We start from the raw sequence: 20,163 nt of genomic DNA, 5'->3' as shown, positions 1-20,163 counted from the left end.
AGCTCCCTTGTTAGTTTCTAAGGTCTGCTGGGGTGTCCAGCTAAGGAATACAGCTTAAATATAAAGCATATAGTTCACCTCAAGTATTTGTTGTACTGATGTCATATACTCAAATGCCTTCAGGTCTAAGCTATTCTTTTGGACCCCTTTCTCCTGGGATGCTATACTTTTGGGGATGAAGCTCTCAGGTTCAAATAGGACAGACTAGACTTCGGTGACCTGAGAGAGCTCATTTAGCACCCCAAAGGCACATCTTCTCTTAAAAAAAAAAAAGGCAGAGCTGTAATGGAGTCAGTTTCAGCAATCTCATCTCGTTCAGTAGTATCTTAGCTCATGAACAGGTAAGTATAGGAAACTCAGTTATCTGGCAGAGTATTAGACCAATTTTTGATTTTTTAAAGGACTTTTCCACTCAATTTCCATCTCTATTCTCAAAAAAAGTTTTTTAACTGTCACAAACTTGGATACTATGATGCAATGGCTTCACTATTTGTCTTTAATAATTGGCACTGTTATGTTATAGCGCAGCTTTAACACATAAACAAACCAGGAAGGATCTACATGAGGAATTAAGAATTTTATAAAAGATTTTCCCCATGTCTCCTCCAAAGATATTTTGGCTTCCATTTAAAAAAAAAAGTTTCTTCCTTCATAATCTCATCAAGGCATAACTAACTAACCTGTGATCACAGGCTTATGCTCATTTCTCATATTAATTATTTCCCAAGAAAGATACTATCGGGCATCACTCAGATTAACTGATAAGCCTGGCACAGACGGTTCTATAGGAATTGATTATTCTTACTGGTGCTGGAGATAAAATCTTCATCATCATCAATGCCTGATCCAGAATAACTGGGGCGTCTGTCTCTTTCATCTTCATTTTCTCCAGTTGGCTCCCAGCCTGCTGAGATGATACTTGAATCCGTACCTGTTGTGGTGACTTGCATTAGTAGCTGAGCTGAATGCCAGGTGACCCATTTCACAAAGGGAGAAAAACAGGCACAGAACATATATTGAACTCCCAAGATTATAAGAAAGAAGTGAGAGATTTGACTTCTATACTCCCAATTGTTATATTCTGGTCTCAAGCTAATGTATAGATCTAAAGACAATTGGATATGATCTTTACAATGGAATACTCTTTTCAAGGAAGTTAAAAGAATAAATATAGACATAACCTTACCAAAGAAGTAAAAGAGAAAAAGGCCGATAAACTCCCCCATGCTTTCAGATGTATTTATTATTAAGCATACACCATGAAAGCTAAGCTGTCAAGAAGAGAATAAAAAAGTTTCACACGGGCCTAAATTTGTTGTGTTAAGCCACCTTCAGTAATACCTTGGAATCTAAACATATGTCAATCATTTCTAAAAATCCCTCAGTTGCATTCACAATTTGCTATTCATCCAGCTATTAGGTTCGATCTTATCTAGCATTTGATTACTGTAACTCTGAACGTAAATGAAAGCTACACTGCAGTTCCCAACATTATTTTAGCATACAGCCAGAAAACTGATGAGAAGCCCTCACTTCACAACCAAAAGTAGCCCACGCTTTCCGCAACTAGAGAAAGCCTGTGTGAAACAAGGAAGACTCCGTGCAGCTAAATAGATAAATACATAAATAAAAATAAAAAGGTGATAATCGGAACTATCCACCAATGAGCTTTTACAGAAAGTATTATATCCCTCACTATCAGAAAGATCATTTTGCAGAGAAATTGTGTATAAGATTAGACGATTAGAAATGTTGACTGAACAAGACATTGATCCTCTCCACATATGACACTGATGCTGGGAAAGATTGAGGGCAGAGGAGAAGAGGGCGTCAGAGGATGAGATGGCTGGATGGCAGCACCAGTGCAATGGAAATGAACTTGGGCAAACTCTGGGAGATGGTGAGGGACAGGGAGGCCTGGTGTGCTACAGTCCATGGACTCCCAAAAGAGATGGGCACAACTGGGCAACTGAACAGCGACCACATGTAACAGTCTGTGCTTCTAAAATCCGGCTCTTCAGAATTCCAGCCCTCTATCTTGGTCAACCAATATCATCCTCCAAGAATTTAGGATGTGATAGGTCTGCCCGCAGTCTCAGAGACATAGTCCCAACAGTATCAGACAGGTGGCAGAAGGACAGCTGAGGTGAAAGCCTGAAAGAGATGCCATTCCACTTTTCTCCAGTTAGAGTCCAAACTGCCAAACAGCGTTGCCCATGGTTACTTGTACATCAGTGCTAGATTTTGCAAAGCAGAACAGAACATTTTGAGACTCAGTTTTTGAAAACAGAATACTCAATCAGGAAAGACAAACTGAAGTGACCCAATGATCTCACTAACAAGACTGGAAGCCAGAATCTTCTTGATTGCAAACTTCCAAAGACTGCCATTTCTGTAGCCATGATGTGTGTCAGAAGAATAGTAAAAAATAGTGCTACATGCTAAGCCACTTCAGTAGTGTCCAACTCTTTGCGACCCTAGGGACTGTAGCACACCAAGCTCCTCTCTCCATGGGATTTTCCAGGTGAGAATACTGGACTGGGTTGCCATTGCCTTCCCCAGGGGATCTTCCCAACCCAGAGATCGAACCCACATCTCTTATGTCTCCAGCGATGGCAGGCAAATTCTTTACCACTAGTGCCAGAAAACAGTAGATACAAAAACTGAGAAAAGTTCAAGCAGAGAGGCTGAAACCATCATTAAATCCTCAGATACAACAGTAAGGCAGATTAGACTTCTTTTTTCTAGCTATCAAGAAAGACCAGAAGTGGCCCAAGGAGAAGTACTGACAAGACCTTTTCCTTCACAACATTTGTCTGATGAAGATAAACCTTGCAAACATTTAAAAATACCATTTTTAAAAATTCTGCATTCAATCTCTCACCCACCCCTCCAATGTTATCTTAATCACGATCATATGCAATCATAACATAATATCAGTACTACTTTCTTTACAGGAATATTTGTCAAAATAAAAAACACAGTTTATTTAGTCTTATAAGCTAAGTAAATGTAAAGGATCTTTTTTATAACTCTTCTTCTGAATTAAAAAAGTTCTAATTATTTTGAAACATGGTCATAATCCTCCATCAACGAAATTTAGTAAATGAAGATATGCTAACAATATCCCATTGTTACAGACTTGAAATCTTTTCCCACAAAAACCCTTAAATCAGAACACTTTATAGCTACTTAGAATGAATAGTCAAACATCCAGGGAGCTTGTCAGAAGCCTAGATTTTGACATCAAGCACAGGTCACTTATTACACTTTACAGTTGAGGTAGCAGAATTGTCCGGGGCCTACACTTTCCATCTGTAAATCAATATTTTCCTCTGTTATTATTATTGGCTGTGTTAATTAGATCAGCGGAAACTAGGAGTATGCATTTTCTAATAGACTTCTTTTAAGGGGATGTTTTCTGATTGAATCTCTTAATCAAAAATCTGAAGGAAAAATAATTCTGATTCTAGATGCATGTTGCCAGAAGGAAAACAAGTAGGACGTTGAGCAGAATCCAGACATGTCCCCAGATCTATTGGCCTCTCTATTAAACGAAATGGTGCCAGATTCTGTTCTCCCTAAGGATGGTGGCAGAGCATCAATAGGAAATTGTGACATGATAAAAGGGTTCTTTCCCTTAATACTGGAAGGCTTGGCATTCAAGACAACAGAGATGCAGAGACCTAACAGTTTACCTGTCACTGCTGTTGTTATCTGATCCTGAGTCTTAGGGCTGTGAATTACCAAATCAAAACCATATCCAATTATATTGCTCCTGAGCTGCTGCATGGTGGTGTGAGTACGAAGTTGAAGAAACCAGATCAATTATGAAAACATCATTTAGTGAGGTCTTTCCAGAAAAACTTTACTCCCAGTGCCATCTATATAAAACGTATGCATATATTATAGAATGAAGATTAGAGAAGACTGAGGCCTGATTCTATCTTTCCAGGCTCCCCAAATCTATGAGAATCTTAGGACAACATCAGAAATGCAAATTCAGTATGCTTATCCATACAGTGTTACTCATTCTTCAAAGCCCCCTGAATACAGGCTCAGAACAAACTCAAGTAGTAACTTAATAATCCGTGATGGAAAAGAGATTTTATATCTACTTGATTAGGTGACCCAGCTATGAACTGGAAGCCTTCTATGTAGTATTTCATAGAAGCGCTTTCATTCATTTATTTTTGGAGTATCTTCAGAGTTGCTTGCTTGTATCTTTTGGATCTTTTTGTCATTTTACCTGAGAAAGCTTGTAATGACAACTAGCATTTCCAAGTTCCGCCCACATTCATTAATCTCAAGTCAAGCTTTACACTTGAGCAGGAACTTTGCAAAGGGTGTGTATTCCAAGTGTTGAAATCAGATAAAGAGTTCTCAAGAATCCATCTATCACTTTCTGTCACTTTTATTTTTCATACAGAATGTGTTTTCAGAAAGGAAACAAAAACTTCCCAAGTTAGAGTAATTCTGGATTCTATTCAAATTAGAGGAAGGATAACTGCCATTTTGCAATTTTGAAATTTCCCACTTGATTCTCAAGTTGGACTTGAGTCCAGTCTGTTTCCCTGAAGAATGGCAAATATCAGGATAAACCTCTAAGCCAGTTGAGATTTTAAAAAATCATTTTGAGTCATATGCCTCTTTGAAAATCTAATAGAAGTTATGGCTGCTCTCCTCAAAAAAGGGAGCCTATACATACATATTTTCAAAGTTTTGCATATTTTTTTCTGGTGGCTCTTGAATACCTTACGGCTTATCATTGAGCCTACTGGAAGCCCATGAACTCTAGGTTAAAAGCTTTAACTCTATACACATTCAATGGCAACTCCTTACACAATATGTTCTGGGCTACAAAGGACACATACGCATAAAAGTGACTGGAGAGACAGTTGCCAATTTCACGCCGGATGCCCCAGCTAAACCTGGGCACCCTCCTGGAAAACCTGCAGACAACCCATTCTTACCTCAGAAACTTTACTAAAGGCGCAGAACTCTGTCCACCCTCTCCCTCTAGTACATCCGGTAGAAAGCAACAGGAAGTAAACATACAAGAGCAGGACAGAAATAGGCATTATTTTTGTCTTCTGAAAAGGAGGTGTATGAGAGTTGTAGATACTGTAAACAGCTCTCGCCTAGCCAGCAGGATTTTTCAATCTTCCCCACACAAGTAGACCATGCTAGACCAAAAATAATAATAAATATATTATTATATGTTATTATACGTATAATAAATATACATATATATGTAATTACACCCAGAAGACAAGGAGATAAGAGTGTTCCAAGGCAAGAGTCTGCTTCCTGAATTAGTTTAAGTTTCTGGATTCCAAACGATTCCAGATCACGAACAGCAAAAACGCTGATGACATACCTCCAGGAAGGCACTTCCAAAAACAACATTTATAATAAAAGGCTTGCTGGAAGTCAAACGCTTCCCAGATGGTCGTTCTCACTGGCTCTCCCTATTGCCACCCACCAAGGACCCTTAAGGATGGACTCAACCACACAAGCCAAAGATGCACTTCTCAGTGCTCAGCCAGCCCTCCTCTTGACCTCTGCCCTCCTGCATCCATTAGGGAGGTTTTGTTATCACTCCCTCTCACTAAGTCCCAACTCTTAGTCCAATAGCTATGAGGCTTGGGGATTCTCCTCACTGGGCTTGGAAAATATGATCTGTTCAGGAACTTATCAGTGCTATGTTCTCGAGTCTGCCCTGCTTGTTTTCTTTGACAGCTTTCTTCATGTGAGCTAATTTATTCAGCATTGCTATACTGGATTCTACAACACTCTTGTGACTCTCAGGCTGGCTCTGGACTTACTCAGCCAGACACATAAGTCTCCTCCCACACTATTGAAACTTAGCTAAGTGTTTTAGAAAGAGAAAAGCACAATTCTTTTCTCAGTCCAAATGCTAAACTATGTTTTAGTTAAGTAAACATACTTAACCAAATCATTCCCTTAATTTCTGTACAGGCTACAGGCTCCATGAAGGGAGGTCCACCTCTGAGTCCCCAGTAACAGAGCAATGTCTGGCTCAGAGAAGACCTCAAATACTGGTTGAATGAAAGACGAGGCTATTAACCCTTCAGTTCAGTTCAGTAGCTCATTTCTGTCTGACTCTTTGTGACCCCATGAATCTCAGCATGCCAGGCCTCCCTGTCCATCACCAACTCCCAGAGTTCACCCAAACTCATGTGCATCGAGTCGGTGATGCCATCCAACCATCTCATCCTCTGTCGTCCCCTTCTCCTCCTGCCCCCAATCCCTCCCAGCATCAGGGTCTTTTCCAATGAGTCAACTTACTTTTCCTCAATATTACCTTCTAATGGTGTTTACCACTGGGTCCCAAGCATTAGACTCGCTTGATACATAGTAGGACTTCAAAAATATGTTTACTGACTACGGCAGGAAAGCTATGGTCCTTAAAGAATGTGCCATGGATGTTTATAAAATGTGCTCATTGCCCTTCCTGAAGCACATGTGAGATACTATTTTCTATAGGCTGTTAGCAGCTTAAATGTTAGTTTCATCTGGTTCCCACAAGATACATTTTGTCTCGATTTTCTTCTTTGGAGGGAAATGGTACTTTAAGACTGCCTTGATCTGCTTCCTGCTGAGACCACTAATTGTTGCTTTTGCTAAAACTGCATTCCCTGAACACCTTTCTAAGTGGTTACTTTAGAAAGGCAGGGAGCTCAGGAAGGAGCAAGTAACTAGCAGCTCCACCTGCTTGGTTTGCAGAAGCTTCTCTCCAGAAGGGTTGTCCAAACCTGGAGGGATAGGGTGGGGAGGGAGGTAAGAGGGGGATTCAGGATGGAAGGCACATGTGTTATACTTATGGCTGATTCCTGTTGATGTATGGCAAAAAACATCACAATATTGTAAGGTAATTATCCTCCAATTAAAACACATAAATTTTTAAAAAAAGGATTGTTCATAGGATTACAGACAATACAGTGATGCAATCTCCAGAGAGCAATAACCTAGGAAATCATGGGAAATTTGAAAATATCTGCCGTTTGAAATGCTTCAGAGAATCTTTGGAGAATGACCAGATCCCTGCTTTATCTGCACCCCTCCCTCGGCAAGCTGCTAACAGAAATTTAAAACACCATCAAGAAAGTGACCTTACGTTAAATCACAGTGCTCTGACAAACTGCCCTGGCTTCTGAAGAATAGAAAAGGGCCCCATCTTGACCACTGACAAACCAGGACATTTCTGCCACACTCTCTGGAGACCAGAATTCCACCCCACCCCACCCCCGAGAGCCACAGACAGAAGAGAAGATCCAAACCATACTAGGAAAGCTGCTCAAGAGGCAGAAGGCCTGTTTGAGTTTGAATGATCCTCCACAGAAGGAACGCAGCCAATCTGGAAACCTGTTTTAAAACAAACCATAGGGGAAAAGCAAAGAGGGAAGCAGAGAAGAAGACCGGAGGAAGATGCACTTTCCAATGAAAGTGAAAATGCCGGGGCCAAACTCCAAAGAAACTGAATGCAGAGCTTACACAGCTGCACTCCAGCAGTCCCAAAGGAGTGAGTTACCCACATAACCAAGCAAGTATGACGATAGAAAACCCATAAGTAGATTTAATTTGATCAGATAACTCCTTCAGATACACTCCCTTAGGCCAAAAACAAAGGAACTGTTTAGTAAATCATGAATGTAGAGTATGACTAATTATTACCCAATTAACAATAGGAATATAAATCAAGTTAAAACCTAAACGTATAAAATGAACCTGGAAAAAAAAAGCAGCAGATGAAATGGTATGCATATTCTATGATCCCAACTTTATGGAAACAATTCTATCCATAAATGGGTAAGAAACAAGAAGGGAATATGCCAAAACGAAACTAGCTTGTGTTATCAGGTCTCAACTGTCACCATTTCTCTGGGACAAGAGAACAAGGGACGTTCTTCTGAAAAATTCCCGGTACGGTACTTCTTAGAGATAGAAAAATAAAATTTTTTTTTGGTAAGCAGTAGCAGTCAATGACAAAGCACACTGACAAGTGCAGGAGGCCACCTCCCCAAATCATGGCACCACCTTCTAGAGACAGACGCTGTCAACACGGGTTCACGTCCCTCAGATAGACCAGAGACATCCCTGTGAACGAATCGCTATTGCAAAGCACAGTGACTCATTCCCCTTACTGGTATCCGAGGTATTCTCTGGCTTGCTGGAGACCCAGGGGCTGTCTTGGTCTGGAGGCGGGTACGCAGTTGGGAGGTGAGTGTGGAAGATGCTGTAGCCTCCTGAAGTGCTTCTCTCACTGGGGGAGCCACTGCTCATCTCATCATCAGGAGGGCTGCTGGGGCTAATGACGCTGGGGTTGATGTCCTCGGGGTTAGTCCTGTATTCGCCTTTCTTGGAATAACGGGTGCCATCGCGGTTTACAATAGCTGGAAGACAGAGGAGCCACTTTCAGAACCTGACAGCTGATATATTCTGATTATTGGAAAGACGGTGGCTTATCTTGTAAGATAGTGACTTCAGAGCTATTTTTCTTTCTTTATTAAGCAAAACAGAGGCTAACTACATCTGTAGTGGGGAAGACAGAGTGACTGATGCACTGATGAACCCTCCCTGCCCACTCACACACTCTGGAAGTGGGAAGGCGGGGGAGAGGGTGTTCTTGGATGTCCCCCGGTGTGAATCCCAGCTTTATGTGGCTCTAGACAAGGTAGGCAACCCTCTGAGTTTCAGTTTCATCCTCTGTAAAGTGGGAATGAGACTACCTTCTGTTATAAGCGCTATATGATACATTGTACGGAAAGTGCTTAGCCTAGTATTCAAAATAGAGCTGGTGCTCAATAAACAACAATTCTCCTGCCTGGTCCCTACCCTTTCTTCTCAAGTACATGTAATATTTGTTGCTATTAATTCCATCTATTTTGAGAAAGTAGGAGACAAAGAGGCAATCAATCTTATCAGGGAATACAAGACATAACTTCTTTATTAGGACTTCAGTTTATCGAGCTTCACAGATACTGTTTTCCACATGGAAGTTTTGTGGGAACTCTTCATTGTCAGATAATGGTGAGCAGTTTTTAGCAATAAGATAGTAATTAAGGCATGTACATTTGTTTAAAAAAATGCTATTGCACACTTGGATTATAGTATAGTGTAAATGTAACTTCTATATGTGCTTGGAAACTCCCCCAAATTTATTGAAATGTTCGCTTCATTGCAGTGGTCTGGAACCATACCCCTGAGGTTTGCAAATCCATGAAGAATTAGATTTTCTTTCTAAGCAGAAAATGTTTCCAGTTTCAATAAACCCCCAGTCCTGACTAACAAAGCAGCATGCTGAAATACTGACAGAGGCTCTGCCATCTGTGAAATTCAACTTGAAATGAGGACACAGGAGTGAATATAAAGATCAAAATCTTTGGTTTAAACAAGAAAATGACTAGAATGACATGAGGAGAAAGAGTGAGAAGAGCTTCGTTCATAGGTCTCTTCTAAATGTGCTGCCTTCAAGTGCGAGTCACTCACTGCACAAGTGTGCATGTAGCTGAAATGGTTTTCTACTATGTGGCACGGGCAGGACTAAAGAGTCTTGTCCAAGCAGAACTATTAATCAAATATCAATTTTAAAATCTCCAAACTCTCAAGCACCCTTATCTCAGATGGAAATCTGATAAAGAAATAGGACCACACTTGAGCAGGTCTGGACATGGAGAGAGAGATCTGTTGGGACCAAGGAAATGGGGCATTTATTGAGAATCTACTGTGGGCCAGGCATGGATCACATTGTTTTTTTTTAAGTTTTATGACAAATCTTATATGTTGATTCATTACTCAAATGAGAAAACTGAGGCTCAGATCATCCAGATTGTAAAGAATTTGGATTTAAACCAGGCTTGACGCAGACAGAGCACTTCACAGTCGCCGGTCCCCTCTTCCTCTGTCAGGTACAGGCCGGGGGCAATTTCCAGCCTGTGGGGAGCTGGGACTGTGTGGTCCAGGAATGATTTTTGTCCCCCTGCCACCACGACCACTCCTGTCACCTTGCACATCGAGGGGTCTGGCTTTTAGGAGGTAGAAATCCAGCCTCCTCATCACTGTCATACTTCTCAAAACATGAGGCTCAGAGGCAATCAGATCACGGTTAACAAGCTGACCTGTTTGAAAGTTCTGGCTGAAATACTGTGTTTTCTGTAGTGTCAACTTCTCAGGATAATCGGGAAGATCTTCAGTTGACATAGTGTAAATAACGTTGAAACAAGTATCAGGAAGTTTGCACCCTTATTATCATTTTTAAACACTCCAATTGAATCAAACAGAAAATGGGGGAGGCCAGAATGTCCCTACCTCTAACACCTATTAATCCCTGCCTCTGAGAAATGGACCATGGCTCAGACTTGGAGCCTTCAACAGCTAGAATTTAAGAACATTATTTAATTTTTCCTACATTTATATTTATTTCTAAGGTTACCTTTTACTTATGACCAGAGGTGTTGGCTTTCCATTTGGAGTTACATTAATGTTTTTTAAGTAGAAAATAATGGGTCAAATAAATGAAAAATATCAAGTAAATGACAGTGCTGTGTCCACAGAGATGCCAAAAAATGTAAAAGCAGTTCTCAGGTGGCTGATGTTTCAGGAACAGTGAATGCACTGGGGTAACCCACACAGCGGTAAGGGGACAGTGAACTGTAGCCCTGTCTTTAGCATGAGGGAAACGAGCGCTATTCCATTCAAATATGAAACAAGAAATGCACCTGGTATTTTCCCCAAGAATGGAAAAACTCAGTCAAGGTTAGAAGAGATACATACTTATGGTAATTGGTCCTTCAAAGGCATTGGGCAGGTCCGTGACTGATGCACAGTCTTCTCCAGGTGGAGCTATGAAGTAGAAAAGAAAAAAAGACATGAGAACTCTAAAAAAGAGAAGCAGAATTGATGTCCATTTCACTTTATTAGGATGACTTTTGCTATAACTTATCCCAGATCATTTTCTTAAACTTGACCAAATCACCTAGAAACTTCCCTGACCTTGCTGATGCATTTTTCACTTTTACTTCATACATACATCTTTGGAAGCTCCCCACGCCAACATATCCATTCATTAACAAATGTATATGCTCTATACCAAGCATTATAGGAGGCTGGTTGATACAATGGTAGTAAGATAGACATGGTCTTTATTTAGGCATACATTAGAAGTTATTTTTGAAATTTGTTATTATAAAATACATGGGAAACACTGCAAATATATTAAAGAAATGTATGAACTATAATGAAGAAATCACATGTAACCCCAGTAATCTGCAGAAACAATGGAAAAACTTGGCTGACAAATGCAATCATATATTTATCAACTGAACAGCATGAGACTCTAAAGACTATAATAATCCACATAGAACTTACTTGGTAGGAATGTTTTTTTAAAAAAACAATCTTTTGTCTTTTTATTAATGTATTAGTTAATGCATTTAACTAATCCCCCAAGTGCCTACTCTGAATAAAATACTTCTAACTGTATAGTTTCTGAGGTTTTCCACCTTTGGTCCAGGTGCCCAGAATATTTTCTGAGGCTTCTGTTTTGGCGTATATCACCACAGACACTTCTGACTTCCTTTTCTTCTTCCTTCCATTTATCTTCTACTTCCTCCCTTCTTTGGGAATAACGATTTCTGACTGTACGCTGGGCCTACCTGATCACCCACAGATGTTATGAGAGCAGCTCTTTGAGAAACACTGTCTACTGCCCTTTGAAAGCAAACTCTGAAAGTTTCCCCCTGCCAGCAATCCCTTGGGTACTGTAGGAAGCCTGTAGAATGCTTTAACCAATGGTTCCATTCCTGCCCAAATGCTCTATTCAATAACTGGACCTTGATTAAGCTCTAAAAACTCAGAGAGCTTTAAGCTAGCTTTGCTGTTACAGGAAGGCTGGATTCAGTTGTGTATTACAGTTTTTATACGTGTGTGTGTGTGTGTGTGCGCACGCGCGCACGCTTTAACTGATAAAATGGAAAACTGACTTCTTAGGTTAGTTTCTTCTAGAATTGCTTCTTAGCAAAGAGGACAGAACAAAGAAATGGATGGATGGTTGGTAGATGGATGGATGGATGGATGAATAAATGGATGGATGGATGGATGGAAGGAAGGACGGATGGACAGAGGGAGGGAGGCAGGCAAACTGCTATTACAAAGAAGCCTATTATCACAAGTATTTTAAATGTCCTGCCATAAATCACTGGGTATTTATGACTTGGACAAATAACAAGTCTAACAAAGCAGGGTTTGCTTGCTCCCCAGTTCCTAGGAGCATCTTTTCCCACATATAAAGGGCATGATGCCCTTTACTTGCCCATCCTTTGCCGTCATAATGGAAACACCTGGCAGCTTTATACACTGAACCAGAGAAAAGCAGCTTTTAAAAATAGCCATTCTTGCAAGGGCTGATTAAAAGATTTCTCAGAAGAGAGACTCTTCAAAGAGAAGGCCACCTCCTTGGGAAGGTCATTCCTCATAGTCCAGTCTAAGCTGCCCCCACCCCAACACCCATCACACTGCGCCGCTGTTCCCTCTCATGTCTTCTTCCGGCTCAACACTCGCTGAAATTGTCTTCTTCGTTTTATTTGATGGCTGTTCGTAGCGCATCTCCCATCCCCTACCCGCTGCACCCAGCCACCTCCATAGAAATATGGAAACTCCACAAGATGAGCAGTAACTTTATCTTTCCTGGCCAGAACATTAATGTGTGATGGGGCTAGAGAGGCACTAAAATATTTGTTGAATGAATGGGGAGGAAAAAAAACACCAATATAATTTTCTTACTGTCCATTCTTCCAGTAAACATATCTAATATATTAACCCCCCCTGCCACAAATGGTCTGCAAATACAAACAAGTCAAGAAACATTCTTATCAACCCTGAATGACAATGCCTAAGAATTAATGAAAGGAAGTTTCAGGCCTATCAGTTCTTTTATTCATTTTAAGCATTAACTCAGTACATATGACGGATCACAGTATAAACAAGGAGCAACAGATGAACATTTCTTTCTGCTTTTGAGGAATCTGCAGGTCATGGGAGACAATAATAGTATTTCTTTAGACTTTTACTGTTTTCAAAAAATTCCCAGCGATTCCCTCACTTGAAAATCAGGACAAATAGCCAACCTTGGAGATCCTGCAAAGTATCTACAGGATCTATTTTGGGGACACCACCAGAAGCTGACCTGACCTGTGAGATGTTTCTGATTTAACTGTTGTGTTGCACAGAACCAGAAGCAGGCCTTGGATTATGACTTCTTAATGTCAAGGATGGAATAACCTCCCCCAAATTCAAAGACAATTGCAGGTAACAGTAGTGCACTGTAAATTTCCAGGAAAAAATGTTGCAAGAGAATGAAGCATGATGTCAAAACCAATAAGGCAGTTTGCAAAGGACTAGTGCATTTGTTGGAATGGAGTCCCTTCATGCTCCAATTCACCCTAACTTTTATAAAGAATATCAAATCTGGCAGGCATACTAAGATGGATGGTGACCCAAATGTGCAATACATTCGTGTTCCCATGTCAGATACAGGGCCTCACTGGACAGCCTTTCATTCTGTTTAATGAGCATCACACTGCTGAAAGAATTAAGCCTGTGGAGTTTCCTTGAACTGAAGGATTTGTTAGACTCTGAGGTGAGCCTCCTGATACATTGCATCTCATAAACCTTGCCTCTACTACACCAAAATAGCCAAGAGAAATGTTAATTATTCAGTCTAGCCAATCACTCAGTGACAGATGGACAGACAGCTTCCTGAGTGCCCAGTACATACTTGTTGAATAAATGAGTAAATGAATAAACAGATGGATGTAGAATCTTCCCCTAAATTTCTCCTTTCCAAAGAGAAACGGGCATTTTACTGAAAGTAAACTTCAAAAATGAACTTACTCCGGTCAGTTTTCTGTATTAACACAGATGTCACCAGTGCTGGGCCTGACCACTGAGAAAAGAGGCAATAAACATCATGAAGCCTTTCCAGGGTCTGCCGTATTTTCATTTGTCAACCACAGGCCACGTTTTACAAAAAGTACTGCTGACATTTTAAGCTTGTAGAAGAGATCTGCTAAGATGGAGCTGGCTTTGGTCCCTGTGGCCACTTTGCAAGGAGGATCACATCACTGGGCCCAGACCACCTGCTGAGAGGTCTCAGGCTAGGATGGATTCAAGGATCTCTCCAATGTGACCCCTGGCACAGAGCAGGTTATCAAGATCTGTCACCCACTTAACACCCCCATCATCATCCAACTCTAATTCAAGACATTTAGAATGTATTTCTCCTTAAATAAACATTCTTCCCTAGCTCCTTTACTTTTCATCTCATGACTTCAACAAGATTAACTCTGGAGACAAGAAAGATTTAACTGGTTCCTTCTCACTCTACTCTGTCTAACACAATACTGAATGTGTGCCATTGATCACTAAATATGCTTGTTTAAAACATACAGAAAATTGATAAAAAGCACTCTAAGATATTAAGTAAGTTTGGACACGAGAAAATGAAACCTATCACTTTGAACTTTACTGCTTTACTGCAGCTACTTTGGCAGGCAATAACCCCCAGGACTTCTCAAACTTTTCAATGGAACTAACCTCCCCAAAGTAGAGGAAAGTTCAACAGTACTGTGCACTCCCTTCTCTGAAGATGAGCCCAACCCTATGGGCAAAAAGAAAGGCAGGGAGAAAAGTCTCAGTGGTAACTGGCCTGTGTGTGCCTGCTAAGTCGCTTTCGTCACATCTGACTCTTTGTGACCCTATAGACTGCAGCCCACCAGGCTCCTCTGTCCATGGGATTCTCCAGGCAAGAACACTGGAGTGGGTTGCCGTGCCCTCCTCCAGGGGATCTTTCCCATCCAGGGATCGAACCTGCATCTCTTATGTCTCCTTGCCGTTGTTGGCACATGTCCTGATGCTCCCACGGACCTGGCTATGCACTGCTGTCCACCACACCGTGGCTTCCTTCCCTCGCTTCCATCAGGGCTCTTCCACACCCACCTCCTCATGGGCACCTTCTCTGATTATCTTCTCAGAAAAAAAGCAACCCCAGCACTCTATAGTCCCTTGTTCTGCTTTCTTTTTTACAACACTTGTCACTCTCTGACTTCACGTAAGTGAATTCATATGTATTTGCTTACTGTTGGCCTCTCCAACATAGCAGGGAAGCACCCTGGAGACAGGACTCTTTTTTACTACTGATGAAATATGCAGCAAGCATTTGTTATGTGAATCGAGGCTGCATGAATCCCCACTGAAGCCAAGATTGTCAGCCATGCTGCCAAAGGCTGGCTGGCCAAAAGCCACCCGGGACTTAAAGCTGACCCACTTGGGACCAACCTGAGGCATTGAAGCAGTACGTGTCATACTGGGAGGTGTTGGATATGAGGATGTACACCCCTGTGTTATTCGCAGCACAGATGGAATTGGGTTGGATCCGGGGAATCACCACATGCCCTTCTATGAACCCGTACCTGCAAAAGAAAACCAGAGGTCATCCACCTGCAACAATGTAATTAGGGGCTTCATAAAATCCCATCCAACAACGTTTCAAGCAGTGCAATACTTCCTTCCGCTCACCCCTAGGTATGTCAGAGTTTTCAACAACTGAGTTACACGAAAGCCAAAAACAACAGCAGAGGGACAGTGAAAGGGACCCACAAGGTTGATGGAGACAAAGTGATTTTCTTGGAGCTTTATAAATTTTTTAAAAAAAATTAATCCATTGCCAATGAAATCTGTGATCAGCATCAGTTTGAATGCAGAGGGAAGCCAAAGTCATAGATAAAATGACCCCTTTACCACGTGAGACCCACTCTGGCCCGCCATTACTTCCTATTTGCCAGAAAACACGGAAAATGACTGTCTCCCATCAGATGGGAACTAGGTGGCTTTTCATCTCAGTCCATAAATCGCAAACCTGCCTTACTTCCCATACCCTCCTCTTCCTTCCTGGTGTCACCTTTTTCTGTGATTCCCTCATTCTGGACTTCATTGCTCTAAACATGTGAAAGTCGCTCAGTCATGTCTGATTCTTTTCGACCCCATGGACTGTAGCCCACCAGGCTCCTCTGTCCATGGAATTCTCCAAGCAAGAATACTGGAGTGGGTTGCCATTTCCTTCTCCAGGGGATATTTCCAACCCAGGGATTGAACCTGGGTCTCCTGAATTGTAGGCAAATTCTTTACCAACTGAGCCACCTTATTAATATATGCCAGATACAATGCCTCTTGTCCCATGAACATCTCAGGCACGATTCCACTGCCAGTGGAAGTAAATTGACGGTCATTAAAATGTGACTACTAGTGATTACCATAGCTCAGTTGGTAAATAATCCACCTGCAATGCAGGAGACCCTGGTTCAATTCCTGGGTTGGGAAGATCTGCTGGAGAAGGGATAGGTTACCCACTCCAGTATTCTTGGGTTTCCCCGGTGGCTCAGCTGGTAAAGAATTCTCCTGAAATACGGGACACCTGGGTTCGATCCCTGTGTTGGGAAGATCCCCTGGAGAAGGGAAAGACTACCCACTCCAGTATTCTGGCCTAGAGAATTTCATGGACTGTATTTAGTCCATGGGGTTGCAAAGAGTCAGACATGACTGAGCAACTTTTACCATTAATGATTAAGTAGATAGCAAAGCCTCATTAGCTCAGGAATTTTCCAGAAGCTAACAGTCAGAGAAGTGCTTAAACTCCTCCATCCCATCATGGTGTTTCTGGGAGCGTGCTGGAGAAACACGTGTATCCTTTTCAGATACAACATACAGTACCCAGCCTCAGACTAGCCCCATCCTGGTGGTTGAATACTTACCGCACGATTTCTCTCAAATCTAAAATGCTTCAAAAAATAAGGTGTGGGCTGAGAAAATACCATTTGCAAGGGAAAAGGAGAGCACTAAATCCAACTGGTTTTTGAAAATGCACTGCTGGCTAAAATGCACAGCCCAAATCCCTTCATCTTTCCTGCCAGGGGCGACAGTATGTACTGCATCGCCTTGCAAGGCCCACAGAAATGGCTGTGAGTCTGAAATTTCTAAGCACCTTGAACTCATTATGTCTAAATTGCAAAAGCTGACATGACTAATTCCTCATCTGCATGGCCAGACTGGTTTCTCCAAAGACTCCTGAGCTTGGTGGGGGGAGGGGCACAATTAAATATTAATGCGTTTCCATGTATCTGAGGATCCCAACTAATCAGGGTGGGGCAGACTGAAGAGAGTAGATGCTAAGGTTTTCCCATCACCTGTGAGACTCTCCCATCTGTCCTATGGCAGCTATCTGATTCATAGCTACCAGAGTGAAATTACGGAAATATATTTTGCAACACTTAGAACCAGCTATGGGTGGAACGATAGATTTCTTTGGCACAGTTTTTCTTTGCCTTTTTTAAATAATAAAACTCCTGGTGAGCCCACTCCCCATTTTACTCCCATCACATTCCACTAGTCTGTATAACACTGACTTCTAGAAGTTACAATTCCCTCTGTAAATTATTCCTAAGTTTTTACCACATTGTGCTGCCTGTAGGTTTTACGTGTCACCCTGTCCGTAAGTTAGGGATGTTGAAATTTTTATGTGTGTATACTACATGAGTTGACTTAGCACACATCCACACATACTACGAGTAGGTTGCTGTTCCCAGGAAGAAAAGAAATACTCAGCAAACCCATCCATGCAGCAGACTTTCATCTCTCTTTTGCTCTCAGGCCTTCAGGAGGGCTGGGTCATTAATCTTGCCCTGGGCTCAGAAGCTGGCCTGGAGTCTAGACTCCTCCCCATGCAAGTGATGTGGCCCAGGACAGGCTGCAGAACTAAGCCTCAGTTGCTTACTTTGCAAAGTGGAGTCACACAACCAACTCCTGGTGCAGTCTCAGGATTAAGACAGGGATACGCACAGATGAGCTGGGGTCTGTACTGTGCTCAGTCAGTAAGTCGTGTTCAATTCTTTGCGACCCCATGGACTGTAGCCTGCAGGCTCCTCTGTCCATAGGATTCTCCAGGCAAGAATACTGGAGTGGGTTGCCATTTCTTCCTCTAGGGGATCTTCCCAACCCAGGGATCAAACTCGAGTCTCCTGCTTTGGCAGGCGTAGTCTTTACCACTGAACCACCTGGGAAGCCCTTTGTCCAGCATCTCAGGGCTGGACAATTGGCCACTGGACACAGTAAGAACTTCCCTTGTTCTCAGCATATAAGAACATTTCCGTATTTCTTAAGTTTGCCTTGCCTGCATTTCACAATCAAAATTCAGCTTACAAAAACCACTTTCTTAGGCCACTGGCCTAGTCAGGGCCATATTTAAATAATTAGCCTTAGGAATAGAATAAATGGACCTGCTAAATAACTTTCCTGCATTGCAGCCTACACCTCAAGTTCAAAAGCTACCTGAGCTATCTGCTCCTTTTATATTCTCCGAGACCCTGTTGCGGAGAAGGCAATGGAACCCCACTCCAGTACTCTTGCCTGGAAAATCCCATGGACGTAGGAGCCTAGAAGGCTGAGGTTCATGGGGTCACTGAGGGTCAGACACAACTGAAGGACTTCACTTTCACTTTTCACTTTCATGGATTGGAGAAAGAAATGGCCACCCACTCCAGAGTTCTTGCCTGGAAAATCCCAGGGACAGGGGAGCCTTGGTGGGCCGCCTTCTATGGGGCTGAACAGAGTCGGACACAACTGAAGCGACTTAGCAGGGACACAGGCAGATGTCTGCACATATCTGCTCTTCGCTTCAGAGCAAAGCTGCTCAACAGAACTTTCTGTGAAACAGAAACATTCTACAATCTCAGTTGTCTGATAAAGTAGCTGTCAGGCATCTGTGGCTAATTAGGCATTTGAAACATAGTGCCACCAAGAGCCAAAGTTTTGATTTTATTTAATTTTATTTAGACGTCAATAGCCAAGTGTGTCTCAGTTCAGTTCAGTCACTCAGTCGTGTCCGACTCTTTGCGACCCCATGAATCACAGCACACCAGGCCTCCCTGTCCATCACCAACTCCTGGAGTTCACTCAAACTCATGTCCATAGAGTCGGTGATGCCATCCAGCCATCTCATTCTCTGTCGTCCCCTTCTCCTCCCGCCCCTAATCCTTCCCAGGATCAGTCTTTTCCAGTGAGTCAACTCTTTGCATGAGGTGGCCAAAGTATTGGAGTTTCAGTTTTAGCATCAGTCCTTCCAATGAACACCCAGGATTGATCTCCTTTAGAATGGACTGGTTGGATCTCCTTGCAGTCCAAGGGGGTCACCATATTAGAAAAATTGAAATGATGCTTCATTTTCCTCATCAGCCTAAGAGTCTCAGTTCCCACCCAGACTTACCCAAGGACAGGGGATAGATGCACTTAACTTACATTGAATAGTTTCCAGAGTTCTGCAGCTTGACTTTTTAAAAAGCAGCCTATATTTGTATGTGAGTGGGTTAATGAGAAAAGAGAACTGTGTTACCTAACATCACATTGCAGAAGTGCAGAGGGGTGGCTGCAGGATGGGGCAGAAACTTCAGACCGCAGTTGTCCAGATTCCCTAGGGTTCTTCTCTTGAAAACAAACCAAACCCAAACACCTCACCACGGCGGTCACCACTGTTCGCTCTTAATGTGCACCACTTACCACTGGGCCGTAAAAAAATAATTCAGAAAATAAGGGCCATGCCTGCTGTGAGGGCTGCCCAAGTGGCTCAGGGGTAGAGTCCACCTGCCAACGCAGGAGATGGAAGAGATGCAGGTTCAATCTCTGTGTGGGAAAAGTCCCCTGGGGCAGGAAATGGCCACCCACTCCAGTATTCTTGCCTGGAAAATTCCATGGACAGAGGAGCCTGGCAGCCTTGGGGTCGCAAAGAGTCAGACACAACTAAGCATCTGAGTGTGCACACACAGGCGAGCCTGCTGTGAACATCCCGGAGCAGAAGGACCCGAGGACGGCTCCCTGAGCACTGCGATGTCTGGCAGGAGGAGCTCAGGAGGCCTCCCTCAACCCCTCTCACTGTTTTGCAATCACTTGTAATAATATACATCTTAATAGTTTTCATGCCCTTTTCTCTCAAATCAGAGCAACACAGAAGAGAAACAAAATCAAAAATTAGTTTGAAAAACCTGCTTCAGTCAAGTCTTCAGGGTCAAGGCTCCACCAGGCACCTATTTATCTTAA

The 20,163-nt window shown here is 42.3% G+C and overlaps 1 protein-coding gene across 15 annotated transcripts in view; it reads right to left on the bottom strand.

Moving 5' to 3' along the window:
* Nucleotides 1-20,163, bottom strand: part of CD44 (CD44 molecule (IN blood group)) — a 91,792-nt gene that overhangs the window by 31,916 nt on the left and 39,713 nt on the right. For 9 of the 15 annotated variants that reach the window (XM_088843242.1, XM_088843243.1, XM_088843244.1 and 6 more), the window contains exons 3-6: nt 15,358-15,491; nt 10,798-10,866; nt 8,169-8,417; nt 806-931 (exon numbers count right to left, since the gene is read on the bottom strand). In XM_088843242.1, coding sequence (XP_088699368.1) covers nt 806-931; nt 8,169-8,417; nt 10,798-10,866; nt 15,358-15,491 — 578 coding nt within the window. The remainder of the gene's footprint in view (nt 1-805; nt 932-8,168; nt 8,418-10,797; nt 10,867-15,357; nt 15,492-20,163) is intronic. The other 6 variants (XM_055423836.2, XM_055423837.2, XM_088843248.1 and 3 more) reach the window with 1 other exon arrangement.

The sequence above is a fragment of the Moschus berezovskii genome, chromosome 14 (assembly GCF_049115385.1).
Source record: "Moschus berezovskii isolate FMDL1 chromosome 14, NW_MosBer_1.0, whole genome shotgun sequence".
In the NCBI taxonomy this organism is placed as follows: domain Eukaryota; kingdom Metazoa; phylum Chordata; class Mammalia; order Artiodactyla; family Moschidae; genus Moschus; species Moschus berezovskii.
The sequence above is the reverse complement of the archived record's forward strand: the minus strand, read 5'-3'. Positions and strand labels throughout refer to the sequence as shown.